Raw genomic sequence first — 20,207 nt, 5'->3', positions numbered from 1 at the left:
GTTCCACATTAATCAATGTAAACTCCATGACCCCGGGAAGAGGGGAATCAAACGAACCAGAGTCCAGGGAACGATCATGGGTTTGACCAATGTAAGTTTTCCTCCCATGTTGTGGGATGATGACAAAAACCCAGAGAGCGGAGTGGTGAGAAGGAGTAGTCGAACACCCCGACCTAGGGTGCCTTGGACGCCTCCTCGCACGCCGACCCCGAGCCGCAAGAGGTCCCAACCAGACAGTAAGGAAAAAGGGACTGGGAATGGGACCAGTATTGGAGAAAACCCCTTACAAGTGCCATGCTCGGGCTGTCAGCTCCCAACACATGGATTTCATGCAGCTTGCAGCAGCCTCAAAGTATTTTTTCCAGATTCACCAAGACTGGCAAAAAGAAAAGGAGTCTTGCAAAATATATTTTTTTTCTTCGTTCCTGGGATGTGGGCGTCATTGGCAAGGCCAGCATTTATTGCCCATCCCTAGTTGCCTTTGAGAAGGTGGTGGTGAGCCGCCTTCTTGAACCGCTGCAGTCCGTGTGGTGAAGGTGCTCCCACAGTGCTGTTAGGGAGGGAGTTCCAGGATTTTGACCCAGCGACGATGAAGGATCGGCGATATACTTCCAAGTCAGGATGGTGTGTGACTTGGAGGGGAACTTGGTGGTGGTGTTGTTCCCATGCGCCTGCTGCCCTTGTCCTTCTAGGTGGAAGAGGTCGTGGATTTGGGAGGTGCTGCCGAAGAAGCCTTGGCGAGTTGCTGCAGTGCATCTTGTAGATGGTACACACTGCAGCCACGGTGCGCCGGTGGTGGAGGGAGTGAATGTTTAAGGTGGTGGATGGGGTGCCGATCAGGCGGGCTGCTTTGTCCTGGATGGCGTTGAGCCTCTTGAGCTTCTGTGAAAGTAGCTTTAAAGAATCCTACAGTCAGCCCAATACCAGCTCCCTGATTGCAAGAGGTCTTTAACATCGGGGCAGGGATGCTGGTATAGTTTTTATTTACTTTAGGATTTACCGTGTGCTCCTGATGGTCACAGGGTAGTAATAAATACTGAGGCAGCAGTTTATTGCACAGATTAAAAATGTAACAGAATGCTCCAGTCAGCGCAATTAAACTTACAAGTCCAACCCTCAACTAGCCTTCACCAAACAGCAATAACCTCTGATAGGATTTATGACTTCTATTGGACTCAACTTGTTATATCGTAAACCACTGTACATCCCCCTGTGGTAAGTCGCAATCTCTGCTCAGACTTAAGGCAGCACGCTTTACTTAAAGGAGCAGTCCACTCTCACCTGGTGGTACAGTCACTGCGGTGGAAATTCGGCCAACAACCTGCTAGTTATTTTTAACTGATAGTCCATTCTCTCCATGGCCTAGTAGTGATAAAAATAATACCTAGTGTGGACAGACCAGGAGCTGCCACGTGTGAGTCAGTAACTAGGGGGGCATCAATTTAAGCTCATCACCAGAAAAATGAAGGGAGAGGTAGGGAGAAATTGTTTTAAGCAGAGGCTCGTTAGAACATGGAATGCACATCCAGAAATAGTGAGGGATAGAATCCAGAATAGCTTTTAAAAAGGAATGGGGATAAATATGTCAAATAAGCATTTTAAAGGCTACAGGGCAAGAGCTGTGGAATGGGATTAGTCGGCGAACTCTTTCAAAGAGCCGGCACAGGCACGGTGGGCCGAATGGCCTCCTTCTGTACTAGAAAGTTCTATTCTAGTAGTGTTACCCTGTCATTCAAGAAAGCGGCAGTGGTGCCACAATTGGTCTTGAAAGCAGTTAAACTATAGAAGGAAAAAAAAACAGCCAAAGTTCTTGCTCCTGATCAGGATCCACCGTCTCTTTATGGAAGTACACGCGAGAAGATCCAAGTGAGGGCAAGAAATGGTGCCTCCCATAGTTAAATAACCTGTCAAGCCTGAGGTCCAGGCTCACACTGAAGAACGGCCACTGGGGCAGGGTATTGAAGAGCTGCTGGCATCTGTACCCCAGCACGCGTCAGCACTTCCAGAAGACATGGGGAGAAATTAGATCATTGATATCCCTAAAGAGTAGATCATTGATATCCCTAAAGAGTAGATCATTGATATCCCTAAAGAGAGTAGATCATTGATATCCCCAAAGAGAAGATCATTGACATCCCTAAAGAGATCATTGATATTCCTAGAGTAGATCATTGATATCCCTAGAGAGAGTAGATCATTGATATCCCTAAAGAGAGTAGATCATTGGTATCCCTAAAGAGTAGATCATTGATATCCCTAAAGAGAGTAGATCATTGATATCCCTAAAGAGAAGATCATTGATATCCCTAAAGAGAAGATCGTGGATATCCCTAAAGAGTAGATCATTGATATCCCTGGTTGGAGTCCACTGGCTTCCCCCCACAAGCCTTTCCATATCCAAGAACCTTCTCAACACCAATCTCTTCAACCAAGCTTTCAGTCACCCATGTCTGGACTTCAGCCAGGGACAAGATTGTGCTTGGCTCCAATGGTCAGATGATGTAATAGGGGGCATGCATGCATGCAAAATACAATTGGTCCAGATCTGCAGCCTTCTTCATGTCTCCCAGATCAGTCATGAATGATCTGTTCTTTTTGGTCTGTTGAAGGTAGCTTGGACAGCAGTCACCCTCTGGTATTTCACCCAGTCTCTCCCTTGCTGGCTTGAGGTCCAATTTTTATTAAACCCCTCACATCTCTGAAGCAACTTGCGACTTTTGTAAAAGACACTGTTAAAAGCAAATGGTTGCTATGGATACTCTGCGATCGGAGCAGACTCGGTGGGTGAAACAGCGTTTCCCCATTTTCCTGTTCTCCCTTAAGAGTTCTTAAAAACACGGCAATGTTCAATTACTTACGTAGATGCGCGTCGTGTCGAATGGGCAGTTGGTCATCACCATAGCCCTGCTGGACATAGCTGGCACCATTGTCGAGTTGCAGCCAGAAAGCAGGTTCCTGCCGCCTTGCGATATCGTCAGCACAATGGCGAGCATAAGTCCAGCCGAGCAGGCCAATGATGTCAAAGCATTTAACAGAGAGATTGACATCAGTCCCCAGTGCTGTGGAGATAAAATTGGAAACTCAGCGATAAAGGCAGAAGTCAACACACCAAGGGACTGCGATATCTGCCCCATCAGCAAGGCAGAGGACAACACACAATGGGACTGCGATATCTGCCCCATCAGCAAGGCAGAGGACAACACACCATGGGACTGCGATATCTGCCCCATCAGCAAGGCAGAGGACAACACACCATGGGACTGCGATATCTGCCCCATCAGCAAGGCAGAGGACAACACACCATGGGATTGCGATATCTGCCCCATCAGCAAGGCAGAGGACAACACACCATGGGACTGCGATATCTGCCCCATCAGCAGGTTGGAGTGAATCATTTACGAATTCTCCAGACTCTGCCGGTGTACAAACTTACAAGCAGCACAAGCTCAATAGTCATCACTAGCCCATCCAGTACTTGGTTTAATTCTGCAGGTTTGGGATAAAATATTAAATCCAATTGTACTTTCAATTTGATTGGGCTCAAGGCTATAAGCTCAAAGGATGCTTTGATACCGTCTGTGTATCCCTTATGCAATATTTTTCCCTTCAAGGTTTATTTTCTTCCTCAACAATTGTTTCCACTCCCCTCCTGAAGGTGTGGCTTCCTTGCTGGGATATGTTTCTATGTTTCCACACAGTCCTGCCCCCCCCGATTATCAAAATCCACGACAAGGCCTTGGACAACGTGGACCACTTTCCATACCTCGGGAGCCTACTGTCAACAAGGGCAGACGTCAACGACGAAGTCCAACACCACCTTCATTGTGCCAGTGCAGCCTTCAGTCGCCTGAGGAAGACAGTGTTTGAAGACCAGGACCTCAAACCCAGCACTAAGCTCATGGTCTACAGGGCAGCAGTGATACCCGCCCTGCTGTATGCCTCAGAGACATGGACCATGTACAGCAGGCACCTCAAAGCACTGGAGAGGTACCACCAACGCTGCCTCCGCAAGATCCTGCAAATCCATTGGCAGGATAGGCGCACCAATGTCAGTGTTCTTGCTCAGGCCAACATCCCCAGCATTGAAGCTTTGACCACGCTCAATCAGCTCCGATGGACGGGTCACATTGTCCGCATGCCCGATACGAGACTCCCAAAACAAGCGCTCTACTCGGAGCTCTGACACGGCAAGAGAGCCCCAGGTGGGCAGAGGAAACGCTTCAAGGACACCCTCAAAGCCTCCTTGAAAAAGTGCAACATCCCCACTGACACCTGGGAATCCCTGGCCCAAGACCGCACAAAGTGGAGGAGAAGCAAGTCATCCTCGGTTCCAAGGGACTGCCTAAGAAGATGTTTCTATGGGCACCATTCACTTTCCAGTACTTCACCCAACTTAAATGGAGATTGAAATCATCATAAGGATCAGTGCAGAGACTGAGGGGAAAGGAAGGTGGTGGGAGGGGGGGGATAGTAGACAACAAGGATTTTAAAGGTAAGGTGAGAGAGAGGTGGAACAGGCGGAGGTGCTCAAAGGAGGAGATGGTGCCAAAAAAGTAGGGGTAGAGACTAAAAGGTGAGATTTGGTGATAAGGGCCACACCACCACAGTGGTGGTTTGGGTGAGGCAGGTGGTGGAAAGTATAGCCATGCGAGGAGGCCGCGGCAAGGGGAAAGATGTCGTCACCTGTGAGCCAGGTTTTAGTCAAAGCAATCATCAATAATAAAGGTTGTGTATGGCAAGGGCCTTGTCCACAAGTGAATGGACAAACTGGAGGGAAATGCAGACAGGGGCGGTCATTGATTCACTGGCAGAGTCCGATAGAGTTGTTGTGGGTGAGCAGGATGGTCAGTGAGAGAAGAGGATGAGATACAGAGGGTAGCTGGGGGCTAATTGAAGGGGGGGTGGTGGTGGTTGAGCCTGGAATGGTGCCAGAAGAATAGGAAGGCAAAGGAACAGTGATAGGGATGGGGTGGCGGGGGGGTGGGTGAAGGGGCAAAGGACCCAAGAGGAAATAAGTGAATGACAGCACAACTGGGGGATAGGAGATGGAGCCAAGGTTAGCCAAGAGAAGCAACAATGGACTCGGATCCCGAGTGGCAGCCACAACGTGCACACAATTGGGCACAGATTAGCCACTAAGCTATGCAGGGAACTGAAACTGGTCATTGCCGATTGTAACAGAAACCCTATCCTTTAAAGCAGTAAACAAGATCGGCAACACAATAGGTTTATCACGTTCTTGAGTATTCCTTCCTTTTCAAGCCTCAAGGTAAACACACAGCTGGAGAACCAAGTGTCCCTTTAACCAGGCACTGGAACTAGTTCATGGACAAGGCGTAGAATGCACAGTGATTGTTATTTAGGTATTATAGGCTATTGCTCAGCGGCAGTCTAATAGAGATAAGGAAATTAACTCAATGTGCATTGTACCCTGACCAGTCATTGATCCAGGATTCCACACCTTGTTCAAACAGACTCTACTGCAGATTGTTGCACAACTTCAGGTTGGTGTGGATCTCAGAATCAATATTCGGACCAAATGTGAAAATATCTGTTTCATATTTTCACTGAAGGATTGATTCACAGCAAGTTATCCCAGCAACATGAAATGTAATTATTAGTTTACACCCTGAGTTTGTCATGGGGCGTTGGTCTAGAGGGATATGTTCAGCACGCTGTACTCTTGCCTGAGTCGGAAGGTCGTGGGTTCAAGTCCCACTCCAGGGACTTCAGCACAAAAATCCAGGCCGACACTTAGTGCAGCGCTCTCTTGGTACTGCACAGGTCAGTGGTTTCATCTTTCGGATGAGACGTTAAACCGAGGCCCCGTCTGCTCTCTCTGGTGGGCACAAAAGATCCCGTGGCACTATTTTGAAGAGGAGCAGGGGAGCTCTGGCCAATACTGATCACTCAAACGACATCATTTTAAAAAAAGATTATCTGGTCATGATCATATCGCTGTTTGTGGGAGCTTGCTGTGCGCAAATTGGCCGCCGCGTTTCCTACATTACAGCAGTGATTATGCTTCAAAAGAAAGTAGTTCATTGGCTGTAAATCGCTCTGGGACATCCTGAATTCGTGAAAGGCTCTGTATAAATGCAATCTTTCTTTATTGTACATTGACCAGGGGCAAATGGGGTCTGGATGGAATCCCGTGATAAGTCCCACACCAAGGTCACCCAGTCCAGCCAACCACATGCGTACACAGTTTGTGTATCTATGCCTCACTCAGCAATCCTACTGCATACGTAATATGGAAATGCACCCTTGCACAATCCCCGCTATGCTCAATCCATCTAGCCCTGTTATTTCATATTGGCAAAAGCTGAAAAATAAATGTAAGAAAAATACGCACCGCTGGACGGGTGACGATAATGAAACCACTTACCAGTTTTACCTTGGTTAAGTTTTGCGAGACCAGAATGGCAATGATCCCAGTTGCAATACTCTGCAGAATTAAAACAAAAAGAAACCTCAATTAGTCACAACCGGAGCTTAACTGGGCTCTTGGTTCCACACAGTCCCCTGGAAGAGTTAAAGAGTGATGATGGATTAAACAAACAATTTGGTGGCCTGCAGAATCTCACCCAAAATATAAATACGCACGCACGCACGCACACACGCACGCACGCACGCACGCACGCACACACACACAGATATTCTTGCATAGCAGCCGCAATAACTGTTGCCAGGAGACTGTGGCAAGGAATAGAGAGAATATGATGCAAACACATAACTGGCCTTTCTCTTTGTACCTGCTAAGAGTTTCATGGGAATAAGTCTTCAATTTGCTGTGCGTGGATATCTGATGGTAGGTGTGTCAGGAAGTGAGAGATTGAATGTGTGCGTGCGTGCGTGCACATACATGAGTCGAGGACTGGCCGTGGGTGTGATCGCTCCTGCATCTGAAAGGAATATATTCAAGAAGGAGTTAGATTATATTCAAGAAGGAGTTGGATATATTTCTTAAGGCTAAAGGGATCAAGGGATATGGGGAGAAGGCAGGGGCCGGGTACTGAGTTTGGATGGTCAGCCATGATCTCATTGAATGGCGGAGCAGGCTCGAGGGGCCGAATGGCCTACTCCTGCTCCTATCTTCTGTGTTTCTATGTTCATTCACTGCCCGAGTTCACAGATGGAGAATCAGCATCTGGACGAGGTTCTGGAGGGCCATCATTGCCCCTTCAGCCACCGCCCAGCCTTCAGGGCAGGAGGTTGGGTAAACAATTTAAACAAGTGTCTAATGGTGGATAATTCAGAAACAATGAGGTTTAACATCCCTCCCCCTCCCACCCTCTGCCCAGGGCGAGGGAGGGGGTGGGGGGGAGGGGGGGGGTGGAGCCAAGGTCCCCACTTCCAATAGTTTCTTAGTTAATGTGTGGGTGTCTGGCGAGACCAAGGACCGGATCAGCTTGACCGACGCCCTCCATGGTTGAATAGCTCACCAGCCTTCACTCTCCTGGCTCTCTCATGTAGAATGGTCAGTTGACCAAGGTATGGGATGGTTTTTGGCATCCATGGAAACCAACCCCCAGCACAAATCAGCAGTCCAGACACTGTGGCTCAGTGGGCAGCACTCACACCTCCGAGTCAGAAGGTCGTGGGTTCAAGCCCCACTCGAGACTTGAGCACAAAATCTAGCCCGACACTCCCAGTGCAGTGCTGAGGGAGTGCTGCACTGTTGGCGGTGCCGTCTTTCAGGTGAGACGTTAAACCGAGGCCCCTGTCCGCTCTCAGGTGAACGTAAAAGATCCCCATGACACTATTGTGAAGAACAGCAGGGGGAGTTCTCCCTGGTGTCCTGGCCAAGGTTTATCCCTCAACCAACATAACAAAAAACAGATTATCTGGCCATTATCACATTGCTGTTTGTGGGAGTTTGCTGTGTGCGAATTGGCTGCTGTGTTTCCTAAATCACAACAGTGGCTCCACTCCAAAAGGTACTTCATTGTGCAAGTCTTTTTATTCTCTCACCCAATAACAATCTGTTAGCGCCCCAATCCATCAGTTTTCTTGAGAAATTTAACAACTGCACTCCAAGCAGTAAGAACACAAGCCACTCCCACCAAATATATTCAAGAAGGAGTTAGAATATATTCAAGAAGGAGTTAGATATATTTCTTAAGGCTAAAGGGGTCAAGGGATATGGAGAGAAGGCAGGGACAGGGTACTGAATTTGGATGATCAGCCATGATCTCATTGAATGGTGGAGCAGGCTCGAGGGGCCGAATGGCCTACTCCTGCTCCTATCTTCAATGTTTCTATGTTCATTCACTGCCCGAGTTCACAGATGGATAAAACAAATCAAACAGAAGCACTCACCAACAAACCCGAGATGACAGAAATGATGTTGGCCACCGAATACTCGGCCGTCACCTTGCCCTCGGGCTTCGAGATGTGCCTCAGCACCGTGCCGTGGACAACCGCGCCAATGATGAAATTGATGTGCCCGATGAAAATCAGCGTGATGCCCTTCCTCATCAGCTGCCGGGGGCCGTTCACCTTATCTGTCAGGTCAAAAGGGAACATCCACTTCAGTCACGCACCAAGGAAACAATGTGCAAAAAAAAAAAACCCGGACTGGGTGATGGAGCGGGTCTTCCAGATAAACCCGATTCACCGAGGACAGTGGAAAAAATGGTTCTTCCCAACTGCTGGCCTTGGCAAATCTGGCCCGTTTACCCCATGGTGCTGTGGTGGTTACAGGAGACCAGAGAGTGTCAGGAGCTGGCAACCAAGTCATTCAAGTCTAAAAAGCAGCTGGTACTTTCAGCTTTGGGACCTGGTTTGAAACACAACTCCGACTGATGGGCTGGAATTCCCTCCCTAAATCTCTCCGCCTCTCTCTCCTCCTTTAAGACGCTCCTCAAAACCTGCCTCTTCAACCAAGTTTTCCAGTCAGCTGTCCCAATGTCTCTTCAGGCGGAGCGGTGTCAATCTTTGTCCGACAACGCTTCTGTGACGTACCTTGGGATGGCTTGCTACTTTAAAGGCGCTATATAAATGCAGGTTGTTGTTGCATAAGAACGTAAGAAACAGGAGCAGGAGTCAGCCATACAGCCCCTCGCGCCTGCGCCGCCATTCATTGAAACTTATAAAATTCTAACAGGACTAGACAGACTAGATGCAGGATGGATGTTCCCGATGGCGGGGGAGTCCAGAACCAGGGGTCACAGTCTAAGGATAAGGGGTGAGTCATTTAGGACAGAGATGAGGAGGAATTTCTTTACCCAGAGAGTGGTGAACCTGTGGAATTCTCTACCACAGAAGGCAGTGGAGGCCAATTCATTAAATATATTCAAGAAGGAGTTGGATATATTTCTTGAGGTTAAAGGGATCAAGGGATATGGGGAGAAGGCAGGGACAGGGTACTGAATTTGGATGATCAGCCATGATCGCATTAAATGGCGGAGCAGGCTCGAGGGGCTGAATGGCCTACTCCTGCTCCTATCTTCTATGTTTCTATATACGATCATGACTGATCTTCTACCTCAACTCCACTTTCCCGCCCGATCCCCATATTCCTCGATTACCTTAGTGCCCAAAAATCTATCGATCTCAGCCTTGAACATATTCATCATCTGAGCATCCACACTGTTGTCTCCTCTCTCTGCTGGCTGCAAGACACTCTGGCATGAAATGAGTTTGGGCAGGCCGCAAGGGTGCCCAAGGGATGAAGCTTTAGAGGAGGGATGGGGAGGGGAGCGAATTGGGTCAGAAATATAATTGTGATAAAAGGATCCTGCCAGAAACATTAGGCCGGTCTTTCTTTTTCAGCTGCTAACTGATCTACCATCTATTTTGTGTCAGCTGTGGCTCAGTGGGTAGCACCCTCGCCTCTGAGTCAGAAGGTTGTGGGTTCAAGTCCCACTCCAGAGACTTGTGCACAAATGTCTAGGCTGACACTCCCAGTGCAGTGCTGAGGGAGTGCTGCACTGTCGGAGGTGCCGTCTTTCATGTGAGATGTTAAACCGAGGCCCCGTCTGCTCTCTCAGGTGAATGTAAAAGATCCCGTGGCACTATTTCGAAGAAGAACAGGGGAGTTATCCCTGGTGTCCTGGCCAATATTAATCCCTCAATCAACATAACAAAAACAGATTATCTGGTCACTATCACATTGCTGTTAGTAGGAGCTTGCTGAGTGCAAAATGGCTGCTGCATTTCCTACATTACAACATTGACTACACTTCAAAAGAAAGTACTTCATTGGTTGTAAAGTGCTTTGGGACGTCCAGTGGCTGTGAAAAGGCGCTATATAAATATTGTGACGGATAAGCCATATTTCAAGAGATACACCATGCAGCACGGTGGCATAGTGGTTAGCACTGTTGCCTCACAGCGCCAGGGACCCGGGTTCAAATCTGGCCTCGGGTGACTGTGTGGAGTTTGCACATTCTCCCCGTGTTTGCGTGGGTTTCCTCCGGGTGCTCCGGTTTCCTCCCACAGTCCAAAGATGTGCGGGTTAGGTTGATTGGCCATGATAAAAATTGGCCCTTAGTGTTAGGGGGGGATTAAATACGTGGGGTTACGGGGATAGGGCTTGGGTGGGATGGCTGTCGGTGTAGGGACCGGGTGCTAGGGTTTGGATGATCAGCCATGATCTCGTTGAATGGCGGAGCAGGCTCGAAGGGCCGAATGGCTTACTCCTCCTGCTCCTATGTTTCTATGTGAATAGATTCCTGATATTATTAATACATGATATACTGGGTTTAAAAGTCTGGAAAGCCTTGGCTGAAAACAGGCTTCTGAGATAAAGATCAGTTGTTTAACAAAGTTGTAAACATACAAGCTTTGAAATGGGAATTAGTTAGTTAAATATACTAAAACAATGACCCTATTGAAATGGCATTTTGGCGCTTCCAGAGGGTTTGCAACCAACACAATGAAAATGCCCAGTTTAAAGTGTTAAGAACTAACACATAAAACAGAAACACAAACATTAAAAGAGGCATGTGCCTTTGAAAAGATGACATCAAGTAAAAGAAACACCTGCTGGTCAAATAGTTTTTATGTTAAACGTGGAAGACAGGAAACACGATTAAATATGCAACCAATTGAGATAGCTAGAAAACAAGTAAACACTCAGTCAAAGTGTCTTTAATTTATGATATGATACCAACAAGAACACTTTGAAGATATGACTTCAATAGATACACCAAGCAATTACATTGTGTTTGTATTGAACTTTGAGCAGTTAGGAGACTCGACGTCTGCTAAAACCAGTAAAGCCAATATTAAGAATTGAATGGAAAATCTTCGATAAGAATGGCATCAAACAGAAACCATTGCTGTCATATTGTTTTTATGATAGTTTTTGGAACACCTAAAAGGTAGAGACATAATTATGCATGCAATAGTTGAATTGACAGCAAGATAGAAAGCATTCAGCAGAGGTATCAATAAAGACAATTAGCTTACATCAGCAGAGAACTTCAAAGAACACTACAAAAAGGGTATAAAAGATAGACCTTTTCAAACAGAAAGCCAGAAGTCGCTGAACGGGCCAAGCGTTTCTCAACTTTACAGGCACCATCTGTAAGTTTTTAAACTTTGAGTCTTGGGTAATCAAGATATTTGATTTTGGTGGATGTTCTGGATTTAGAAATAAGTAAGAAATGTAAAGATTTGAAAATAAGGATCTCTGAGAAATAAGAAATGTAAGCTATTTGTATTTTGAATCGTTAATGTTGCGACTGACTCAACAGCTGTTAAATGAAAGTCGGCTCTTAAATAAAACGGTATATTTTTAGAATTGCCTCAAAGAGTATTTCTGTATAAACTCGTGAACCCAATTTCTGTATACTCTTTTGTAAGGAGTTGCAGAATTCTGGGGGGTATTCCGGACCCTCATAATATCCAGAAGGTTACAGTCTAGTTAAACTTATTAAAAGTGCTATCTGAAGGACGGTAACATCTTCAGTTGTCCCTTTCCTTTAGGGAGAGATAGCCTGAACCTTTAGACCCATATAAGCATCTTATAGAATTCGGCTATCTCTAACTTAAGTTGAAGGTGAACATCTGGGGAATACGCCTGATCTGGGGTAGCTCGAGAAGGGCTAGGACTAGTAATTATCCCTTCAATATAAGTCTTTTTTTCACATTACAACAGTGGCTACACTTCAAAAAGTGTAGTTTCCTTTCTTTCTATTTCAGGCATTCCCTTGGTTTATTTGAGGTTTCCAGTATTTGCTCTCTCTCTCACTCTCTCTCTCTCTCTGTGCATTCAGGGTTACAAGCAACCAAACTGTGTAAAATATTATCGGGTCTGTGGTTAATCCACTGGGACAAGGGAGTTGGAACTAGCAGTGACGTAATGGGGAGCCGGCTCACGGGAGCCAAGTCTCTCAGAATTCAGACAAAACAAGCCCCCAGCACAAATACAACCTTGGGCAGAAACGTGAGCATTCCCCAGATTAAAAGGGGACATCACAGTTTGGAGAACATTTTATTGTTTAGGGAAATAAGAAATGCAAAATTGATTTACGTAACGATATTGCGCACAAACGATCTAGTGCGCAGTTAACAGCTAAACTGAGGGGCGGTATCTGGAAGTCTTCACACAACAGTGATCAACACGTGGAAAGGCTCTCCAGATAGATAGAGTACAATGCTACAATAAGGGGGTCTTTAGGGTCCTTCCAAATGATGAACAAAGATGGGCAAAATTGGCTTGCTCATCCATAATTAACTTGTGATCTTGTGATGTATGTTCGCTCCAAGGACACTTTATAAATGCTCAGCACACCCAATTACGCTGAATCCATGGGCCATTTTCACCCAATATGCCGGCAGCATATTTTAATTACAATATTAACTAGAGGCATAGAGTGAAAAGCAAAGGTGGTGTGCGAAACCTTTATAAATCACTAGTTGGGCACAAACAACAACCTTTTTTTCCTCTTCTTCCCTCCCACATGGCAGCTGTCCTTCATTCTGCCAGCGCAATTCACACTCCATCTAGAGCCATCCCTTGTTTCTTAACCTGTCCCATTACCATCTCCTCTTGCCTTGAATATCTCTTAATCTCTCCTGCTTTCTATCCTATCACTGACCTTCCCTTTTGTTCTTTCATCCCCTCCCCCTTTTCCCAGCCACTAAACCTGCTTTCCATTTCCTGCTTTTTTCCAGTTCTGACGAAAGGTCAACGACCTGAAACATTAACTCTGTTTCTCTCTCCACCGATGCTGCCCTGGCCTGCGGAGTTTTTCCAGCATTTTCTGTTGTTATTTAGCATTTATATAGCTACAGGAAACACTTTTTTTTATCCGGCACCGACGGGACCGGCGTGGTGCTGGTTTATCAAAAAGTCCGGATTACAGAGAGGTATACTTACTAAGGTACGAGAGCCCCGTACACGGCCACAGATCCAGGCGTCCCTGTTGCATGGCAACAGGTGCAGGAACCCCGGTTACACAGCCACTAATATGAAGTAAAACTTACCTGAACCTACTCCTGAATTTTGACGGTTAAGAGGGATTTCCGGTTATTTAGGTGCCGGTAAAAAGAGTTTCCTGTACTTTAACCTAGCAAAACGTCCCAGGGTGCTTCACAGGAGCGATTATCAAACAAAATTTGACACCGAGCCACGTAAGGAGATACCGGGGCTGGTGACCATAAACTTGGTCAAGGAGGTCAGTTTTAAGGAGCGGCTTAAAAGGAGGAAAGAGAGGCGGAGAGGTTTCGGGAGGGAATTCCAAAGCTTGGGGCCGAGGCAGCTGAAGGCACGGCGTTAAAAATCAGGGATGCGCAAGAGGCCAGAATTAGAGGAGCGCAGATATCTCGGGGGTTGAAGGGCTGGAGGAGGTTACAGAGATGGGGAGTGACGAGGCCATGGAGTGATTTGCTAACGAGGATGAGAATTTTAAAATTGAGACGTTGCCGGACCGGGAGCCAATGTAGGTCAGCGAGCACAGGGGTGATGGGTGGACGGGAGTTGGTGCGAGTTAGGACACGGGGCAGCAGAGCTTTGGATGAGTTCAAGTTTATGGAGGGTGGAAGATGGGAGGCCAGCTGGAGTATTGTGTCCAATTCTGGGCCCCACATTTTAGAAAGGATGTCAAGGCCTTGTTGAAAGTACAAATGAGATTTACTGGAATGGTACCAGGGATGAGGGACTTCAGTTATATGGAGAGACTGGAGAAGCTGGGATTCACAGAATCACAGAAACCCCACAATGCAGATAGAGGCCATTTCGGCCCATCGAGCCTGCACCGACACATATCCCACCTGATCCCCGTAACCCCTACACCAACACATATCCCACCCTATCCCCGTAACCCCACGTATTTAATCCCCCTAACACTAAGGGTCAATTTATCATAGCCAATCAACCTAACCCGCACATCTTTGGACTGTGGGAGGAAACCGGAGCACCCGGAGGAAACCCACGCAAACACGGGGAGAATGTGCAAACTCCACACAGACAGTCGCCCGAGGCCGGATTCGAACCCGGGTCCCTGGCGCTGTGAGGTTAAGGGGAGATGTAATGAGGTGTTCAAAATTATGAAGTATTTTGACAAGAGTAGATAGGGAGAAACTGTTTCCACTAGCAGGATGGTCAGTAACCAGAGGACACAGATTTAAGATAATTGGTAAAAACAGAGGGGAGATAAGGAGAATGTTTTTTACGCAACAAGTTGTTGTGATCTGGAATGCACTGCCTGAAAGGGCGGTGGAAGCAGATTCAATAGTAACTTTCGAAAGGGAATTGGATAAATACCTGAAAAGGAAAAATTTGCAGAGCTATAGGGAACAAGCAGGGGGCAGTGAGACCAATTGGAGAGCTCTTTCAAGGAGCCGGCACAGGCACGATGGGCTGAATGGCCTCCTTCTGTGCTGTATCATTCTGTGATTTTATTCCATGATTCTATAACGAGTTTTTACTTCAAGCACTTCAACATTAAGGTCTAGGACCCCCTTTCAGTAAAGCAATCTCCACACGACCCTTTCCTGCAATCACCTTCCAAGTCAAAAATTGCTCTCTGCTGGCACTGGGTTCCCCAGTTAATACAGACCAGCTCCCTGCTTTTACTCAGATAGCTTTTCCCCGACAACAACAACTTATATTTATATAAAGTCTCTAACATAATAAAATGTCCCAAGGCCCTTCGCAGGAGGTTAACAACAACAAAATTGACACCGAGCCATATAAATAAATGTTAGGGCAGATGACCAAAAGCTCGGTCAAAGAGGTAGGTTTTAAGGAGCGTCTTAAGGGAGGAAAGAGAAGTAGAGGCGGAGAGATTTAGGGAGGGAATTCCAGAGCTTAGGACCGAGGCAGCTGAAGGCACGGCCGCCAATGGTGGAGCGATTAAAATCAGATGTTCAAAAGGCCAGAATAGGCGGAACGCAGAGGTCTAGGGGGATTATAGGGCTGGAGGAGATTACAGAGATAAGGAGGGGAGAGGCCATCAAGGGATTTGAAAACAAGGATGAGAATTTTAAAAATCGAGGCGTTGCTTAACTGGGAGCCAATGTAGGTCAGGAAGCAGAGGGGAGGTGGGTGAACGAGACTTGGTACGAGTTAGCACACGGGCGGCAGAGTTTTGGATGACCTCAGCTGTATGGAGGGTAGAACTAGGGAGGCCGGTCAGGAGTGCATTGGAATAGTCAAGTATTGAGCTGATAAAGGCATGGATGAGGTAGCAGATAAGTTGAGGTAAGGGTGGTGACAGGCGATATTACGAAGGTGGAAATGGGCAGTCTTAGTGATGACGGCAAAGACATATTCACCAATCGTCAATGCCGAGGGTAGTTAGCGGAGGCGAAGGAGGCAAACAGTGCATTTGAATTCGGTGCTGCAGTGGGAGCTTGCTGTGCGCAAATTGGCTGCCGCGTTTCCCACATTACAACAGTGACTCCACTTCAAAAGTACTTCATTGGCTGTACAGCGCTTTGAGACGTCCGGTGGTCGTGAACGGCCGCTATATAAATGCAAGTCTTTCTTTTCCTATAGTATATAAAACACTTAAAATAAGTTTTGACTGACGGGTTGAATTGTTGTTTGAATACTTCCACAAACTGAAACACAAATATTTGCAAACTGTCTTTTTATCTGCACTTGGCACAAGACCCGCCCTCAGCATAAACACAACTAGTTTGCCAGGGAGCATTGATCTGAAACGTACGCCTGCAAAAGAGAGAGGGAGAGAGAGAGAGAGAGAGAATTTTCAATTTACTTTGAGGGGGGAGGTTAGAATTCTCTTACCTTCTCTGGAATGCCAGACACAGCCTGATCCAGTCAAAGCCTTTCCCGCTGACGAGGCAAAGCCTCTATTCAAGAGGTGCTGACTGGCACCTTGTTTAGATTCAATATCGAGTTCAACAATTTCAGATCATAACCTCGGCCCCCATTACATTTTCACTTATTTTTTATCTACACCTTTGTTTTGGCCCTTCCCCCTTTTTTTTCTCTCTCCCACATGGCAGCTGTCTCTCATTCTGCCAGTGCATTTCACACCTAATCTAGAGCCGTCTTTTGTCTCCACTAGTCCTATCACCATCTTGTCTCATTTTGAATACCTCTTAATGTCTCTTCACTTCTTTTGTTCTCTCCCAGCCTGCCCTTTTAATCTATGTCATTTCCTGTGCTTTTTCAGTCTTGACAAAGGGTTTTAACCCGAAACGTTGACTCTATTTTCTTTCCACGGATGTTGCCTGGCCTGTTGAATTTTTCCAGCATTTTCTGTTGTTATTTCGGATTTCCAGCATCTGCAGTATTTTGCTATCGTACCTTGTTTAGATTGCTGCCTCATCTCCAGAGGGAGTACTGCTGTGCCCCCAGGAGGTACCAAATCACCTTCTCCTTACTCCGACCCCCCTCTCCCCAACACCAGCCCTTATCCTGCCATCACAGTCGCCTCTCACGTGCGCTTCAGTTTGCCCCCGTCCCCCTGGGTCTTCCTTTTCCTTGTTCGCACATTGTCCATTAGCAACTTTATCCAGAGAGAGAAAGGGTAAGCTTTCATGTGCATGCTGACAATACCCAGCTCTACCTATCTTCAGCCATCTTGCATTCCACAATCACCACTTGTCCAACATGGAGGCAGGCCAGAAATTTCTCCAACTTAACATTAGCAAGACCAGTGACAAGCTCCCACCACACCTCAATATTCCTACCCTGACTCCATCCCCCTCGCTGGCTGCTTGCCCAGGCTGAACCAGCGTGGAAACTGTGCCGTGCTCACCCCTTTAGCTGGGCGTAATACCACATGACCCCTCTGTCACCAAGACCATCTACCTCGGTCTCCACAACACCAATTGCCTCCGCCCATACCCCAGAGAAACCCTCATCCACACTTTCATTACCGGCATCAACAACTGCTCCAGTGCCGCCCTCATTGGCTTCCCAAGCTCCAGCCTACATAAACTCCAACTCATCCAAATCTCCGCTGCCCCTATCCTGTCCCATTCCAAGTCCCACTTGCCCATCACCCATCTCCTCACTGAACTCCACTGGCTCCCTGAACCCAAAGCATTGAATTCAAAATCTTTGCCCAGGTTTGCAAATCGCTCCACAACCTCACCCCCTCCCCATCTCTACAACTTCCTCCAGCCTTACATTCCAGATCATGCCCTTTGGCCTTCCAATGCTGGTCTCATAGAATGAGATAGCACAGAAGGAGGCCATTTGGTCCATTGTGCCTGTGCCGGCTCTTTGAACGAGCCAACCAATTAATCCCGCTCCCCTGCTCCATCCCCACAACCTTAGAAATTTTCCCCCTTCAAGTATTTATCCAATTCCCTTTCGAAAGTTATTACTGAATCGGATTCAACCACCCTTTCAGACAGTGCATTCCAGATCATCATAGCTTGCTGTGAAAAAAGCATTTTCCTCACGTCCACCCTAGTTCTTTTGACAATTACCTTAAATCTGGGTCCCCTGGTTACTGACCCTCCTGCTAGTGGAAACAGTTTCTCCTTATTTACTCTTATAGAAACATAGAAGATAGGAGCAGGAGTAGGCCATTCGGCCCCTCGAGCCTGCTCCGCCATTCAATGAGATCATGGCTGATCATCCAAACTCCGTACCCGGTCCCTGCTTTCTCCCCATATCCCTTGATCCCTTTAGCCTTAAGAAAGATATCCAACTCCTTCTTGAATGTATTTAATGAATTGGCCTCTGCTGCCTTCTGTGGTAGAGAATTTCACAGGTTCACCACTCTCTGGGTGAAGAAATTCCTCCTCATCTCTGTCCTAAATGGCTTACCCCTTATCCTTAGACTGTGACCCCTGGTTCTGGACTCCCCGACCATCGGGAACATCCTTCCTGCATCTAGCCTGTCTAGTCCTGTTAGAATTTTATGTTTCAATGAGATCCCCTATCATTCTTCTAAACCCCAGCGAATACAAGCCCAATCGACCCAATCTCTCCTCATACGTCATTCCTGCTATCCCAGGTATCAGCCTGGTTAATCTTCGCTGAACTCCTTCCATGGCAAGAACATCCTTCCTCAAATAAGGCGACCAAAACTGCACACAATACTCAAGTTGCGGTCTCACCAAGGCCCTGTACAACTGCAGCAAGACATCCTTGTTCCTGTACTCGAATCCTCTCACTACGAAGGTCAACATACCATTTGCCTTCCTAACTGCCTGCTGCACCTGCATGCTTACCTTCAGCGACTGGTGCACAAGGACGCCCAGGTCTCGTTGCACTTCCCCTTCCCCCAATCTATTGCCATTCAGATAATAATCTGCCTTCTTGTTTTTGACACCAAAGTGGATAATCTCGCATTTATCCACGTTATATTGCATCTCCCATGCTTCTGCCCAATCACCCAACCGGTCCAAATCATACTGGATTTTCTCGGCATCCTCCTCACAGCACACATGCCCACCCAGCTTTGTGTCGTCTGCAAACTTGGAGATATTACATCTAGTTCCCTATATATTGTGAATAGCTGGGGTCCAAGGACCAATCCCTGCGGTACCCCACTAGTCACTGCCTGCCACTCGGAAAATGTGCCATTTATTCCAACTCTTTGCTTTCTGTCTGCCAACCAGTTCTCTATCCAAGTCAATACCTTGCCCCCAATCCCATGTGCCGTAACTTTACATGCTAATCTCTTATGTGGGACCTTATCGAAAGCCCTTTGAAAGTCCAAATACACCACATCCACTGGTTCTTCCTTATCTATTTTACCAGTTACATCCTCAAAAAATTCCAGTAGATTAGTCAAGCACGATTTACCTTTTGTAAATCCATGTTGACTTTGTCCGATCCGGTCACTGTTTTCCAAGTGCCCTGCTATTACATCTTTTATAATGGACTCCAGCATTTTCCCCACTACCGATGTCAGGCTCACTGGTCTGCAATTCCCCGTTTTCTCCCTACCACCCTTCCCGAACAGTGGGGTAACATTAGCTACCCGCCAATCCATGGGTACTGTTCCATTATTCAAGGGTAGTAGGGATGAACAAGGGAACTACAGGCCAGTGAGCCTAACATCAGTGGTAGGGAAATTATTGGAAAAAATTCTGAGGGACAAAATTAGTCTCCACTTGGAGAGGCAGGGATTAATCAAGGATAGTCAGCATGGCTTTGTCAGGGGGAGATCATGTCTAACCAATTTGATTGAATTTTTCAATGGGGGCGACTAGTTGTGTGGATGAGGGTAGCGCAGTTGATGTAGTCTACATGGCCCTCAGTAAGGCTTTTGACAAAGTCCCGCACGGGAGACTGGTCAAGAAGGTAAGAGCCCATGGGATCCAGGGCAATTTGGCACATTGGATCCAAAATTGGCTTAGTGGCAGGAGGCAGAGAGCGATGGTCGAATGTTGTTTTTGTGACTGGAAGCCTGTGTCCAGTGGTGTACCACAGGGATCGGTGCTGGGTCCTTTGCTGTTTGTAGTGTACATTAATGATTTAGATATGAATGTAGGAGGTATGATCAGTAAGTTTGCAGATGACACAAAAATTGTCAAAACCCTTCATGATTTTGAACACCTCTATCAAATCTCCCCTTAACCTTCTCCACTCGAAGGAAAACAATCCCAGCTTCTCCAATCTCAGCACGTAACTGAAGTCCTTCATCCCTGGTACCATTCTTGTAAATCTCCTCTGATCCCTCTCCTAGGTCTTCCATCCTATCACAGACCTTCCCTTTTGTTCTTTCCTCCCTTCCCCCCTCTCCCCACCCCTGCACTTGCTTAAAAACCTGTTACAGCTCCAATTTTTCCAGTTCTGACAAAGGGTCATCGACCTG

The 20,207-nt window shown here is 46.9% G+C and overlaps 1 protein-coding gene across 1 annotated transcript in view; it reads right to left on the bottom strand.

Moving 5' to 3' along the window:
- krtcap3 (keratinocyte associated protein 3) overlaps window positions 1–20,207 on the bottom strand; it is a 57,778-nt gene that overhangs the window by 15,608 nt on the left and 21,963 nt on the right. Inside the window, exons 2-4 of the mRNA XM_085979412.1 lie at window positions 8,323–8,507; window positions 6,389–6,448; window positions 2,859–3,059 (exon numbers count right to left, since the gene is read on the bottom strand). Of these exons, the coding sequence (XP_085835538.1) occupies window positions 2,859–3,059; window positions 6,389–6,448; window positions 8,323–8,507 (446 nt within the window). The remainder of the gene's footprint in view (window positions 1–2,858; window positions 3,060–6,388; window positions 6,449–8,322; window positions 8,508–20,207) is intronic.

Source organism: Somniosus microcephalus, chromosome 3 (assembly GCF_052327205.1).
Source record: "Somniosus microcephalus isolate GS21.2 chromosome 3, FLI_Smic_1.0, whole genome shotgun sequence".
Taxonomy (NCBI): domain Eukaryota; kingdom Metazoa; phylum Chordata; class Chondrichthyes; order Squaliformes; family Somniosidae; genus Somniosus; species Somniosus microcephalus.
This window is presented reverse-complemented; position numbering and strand designations above follow the sequence as displayed.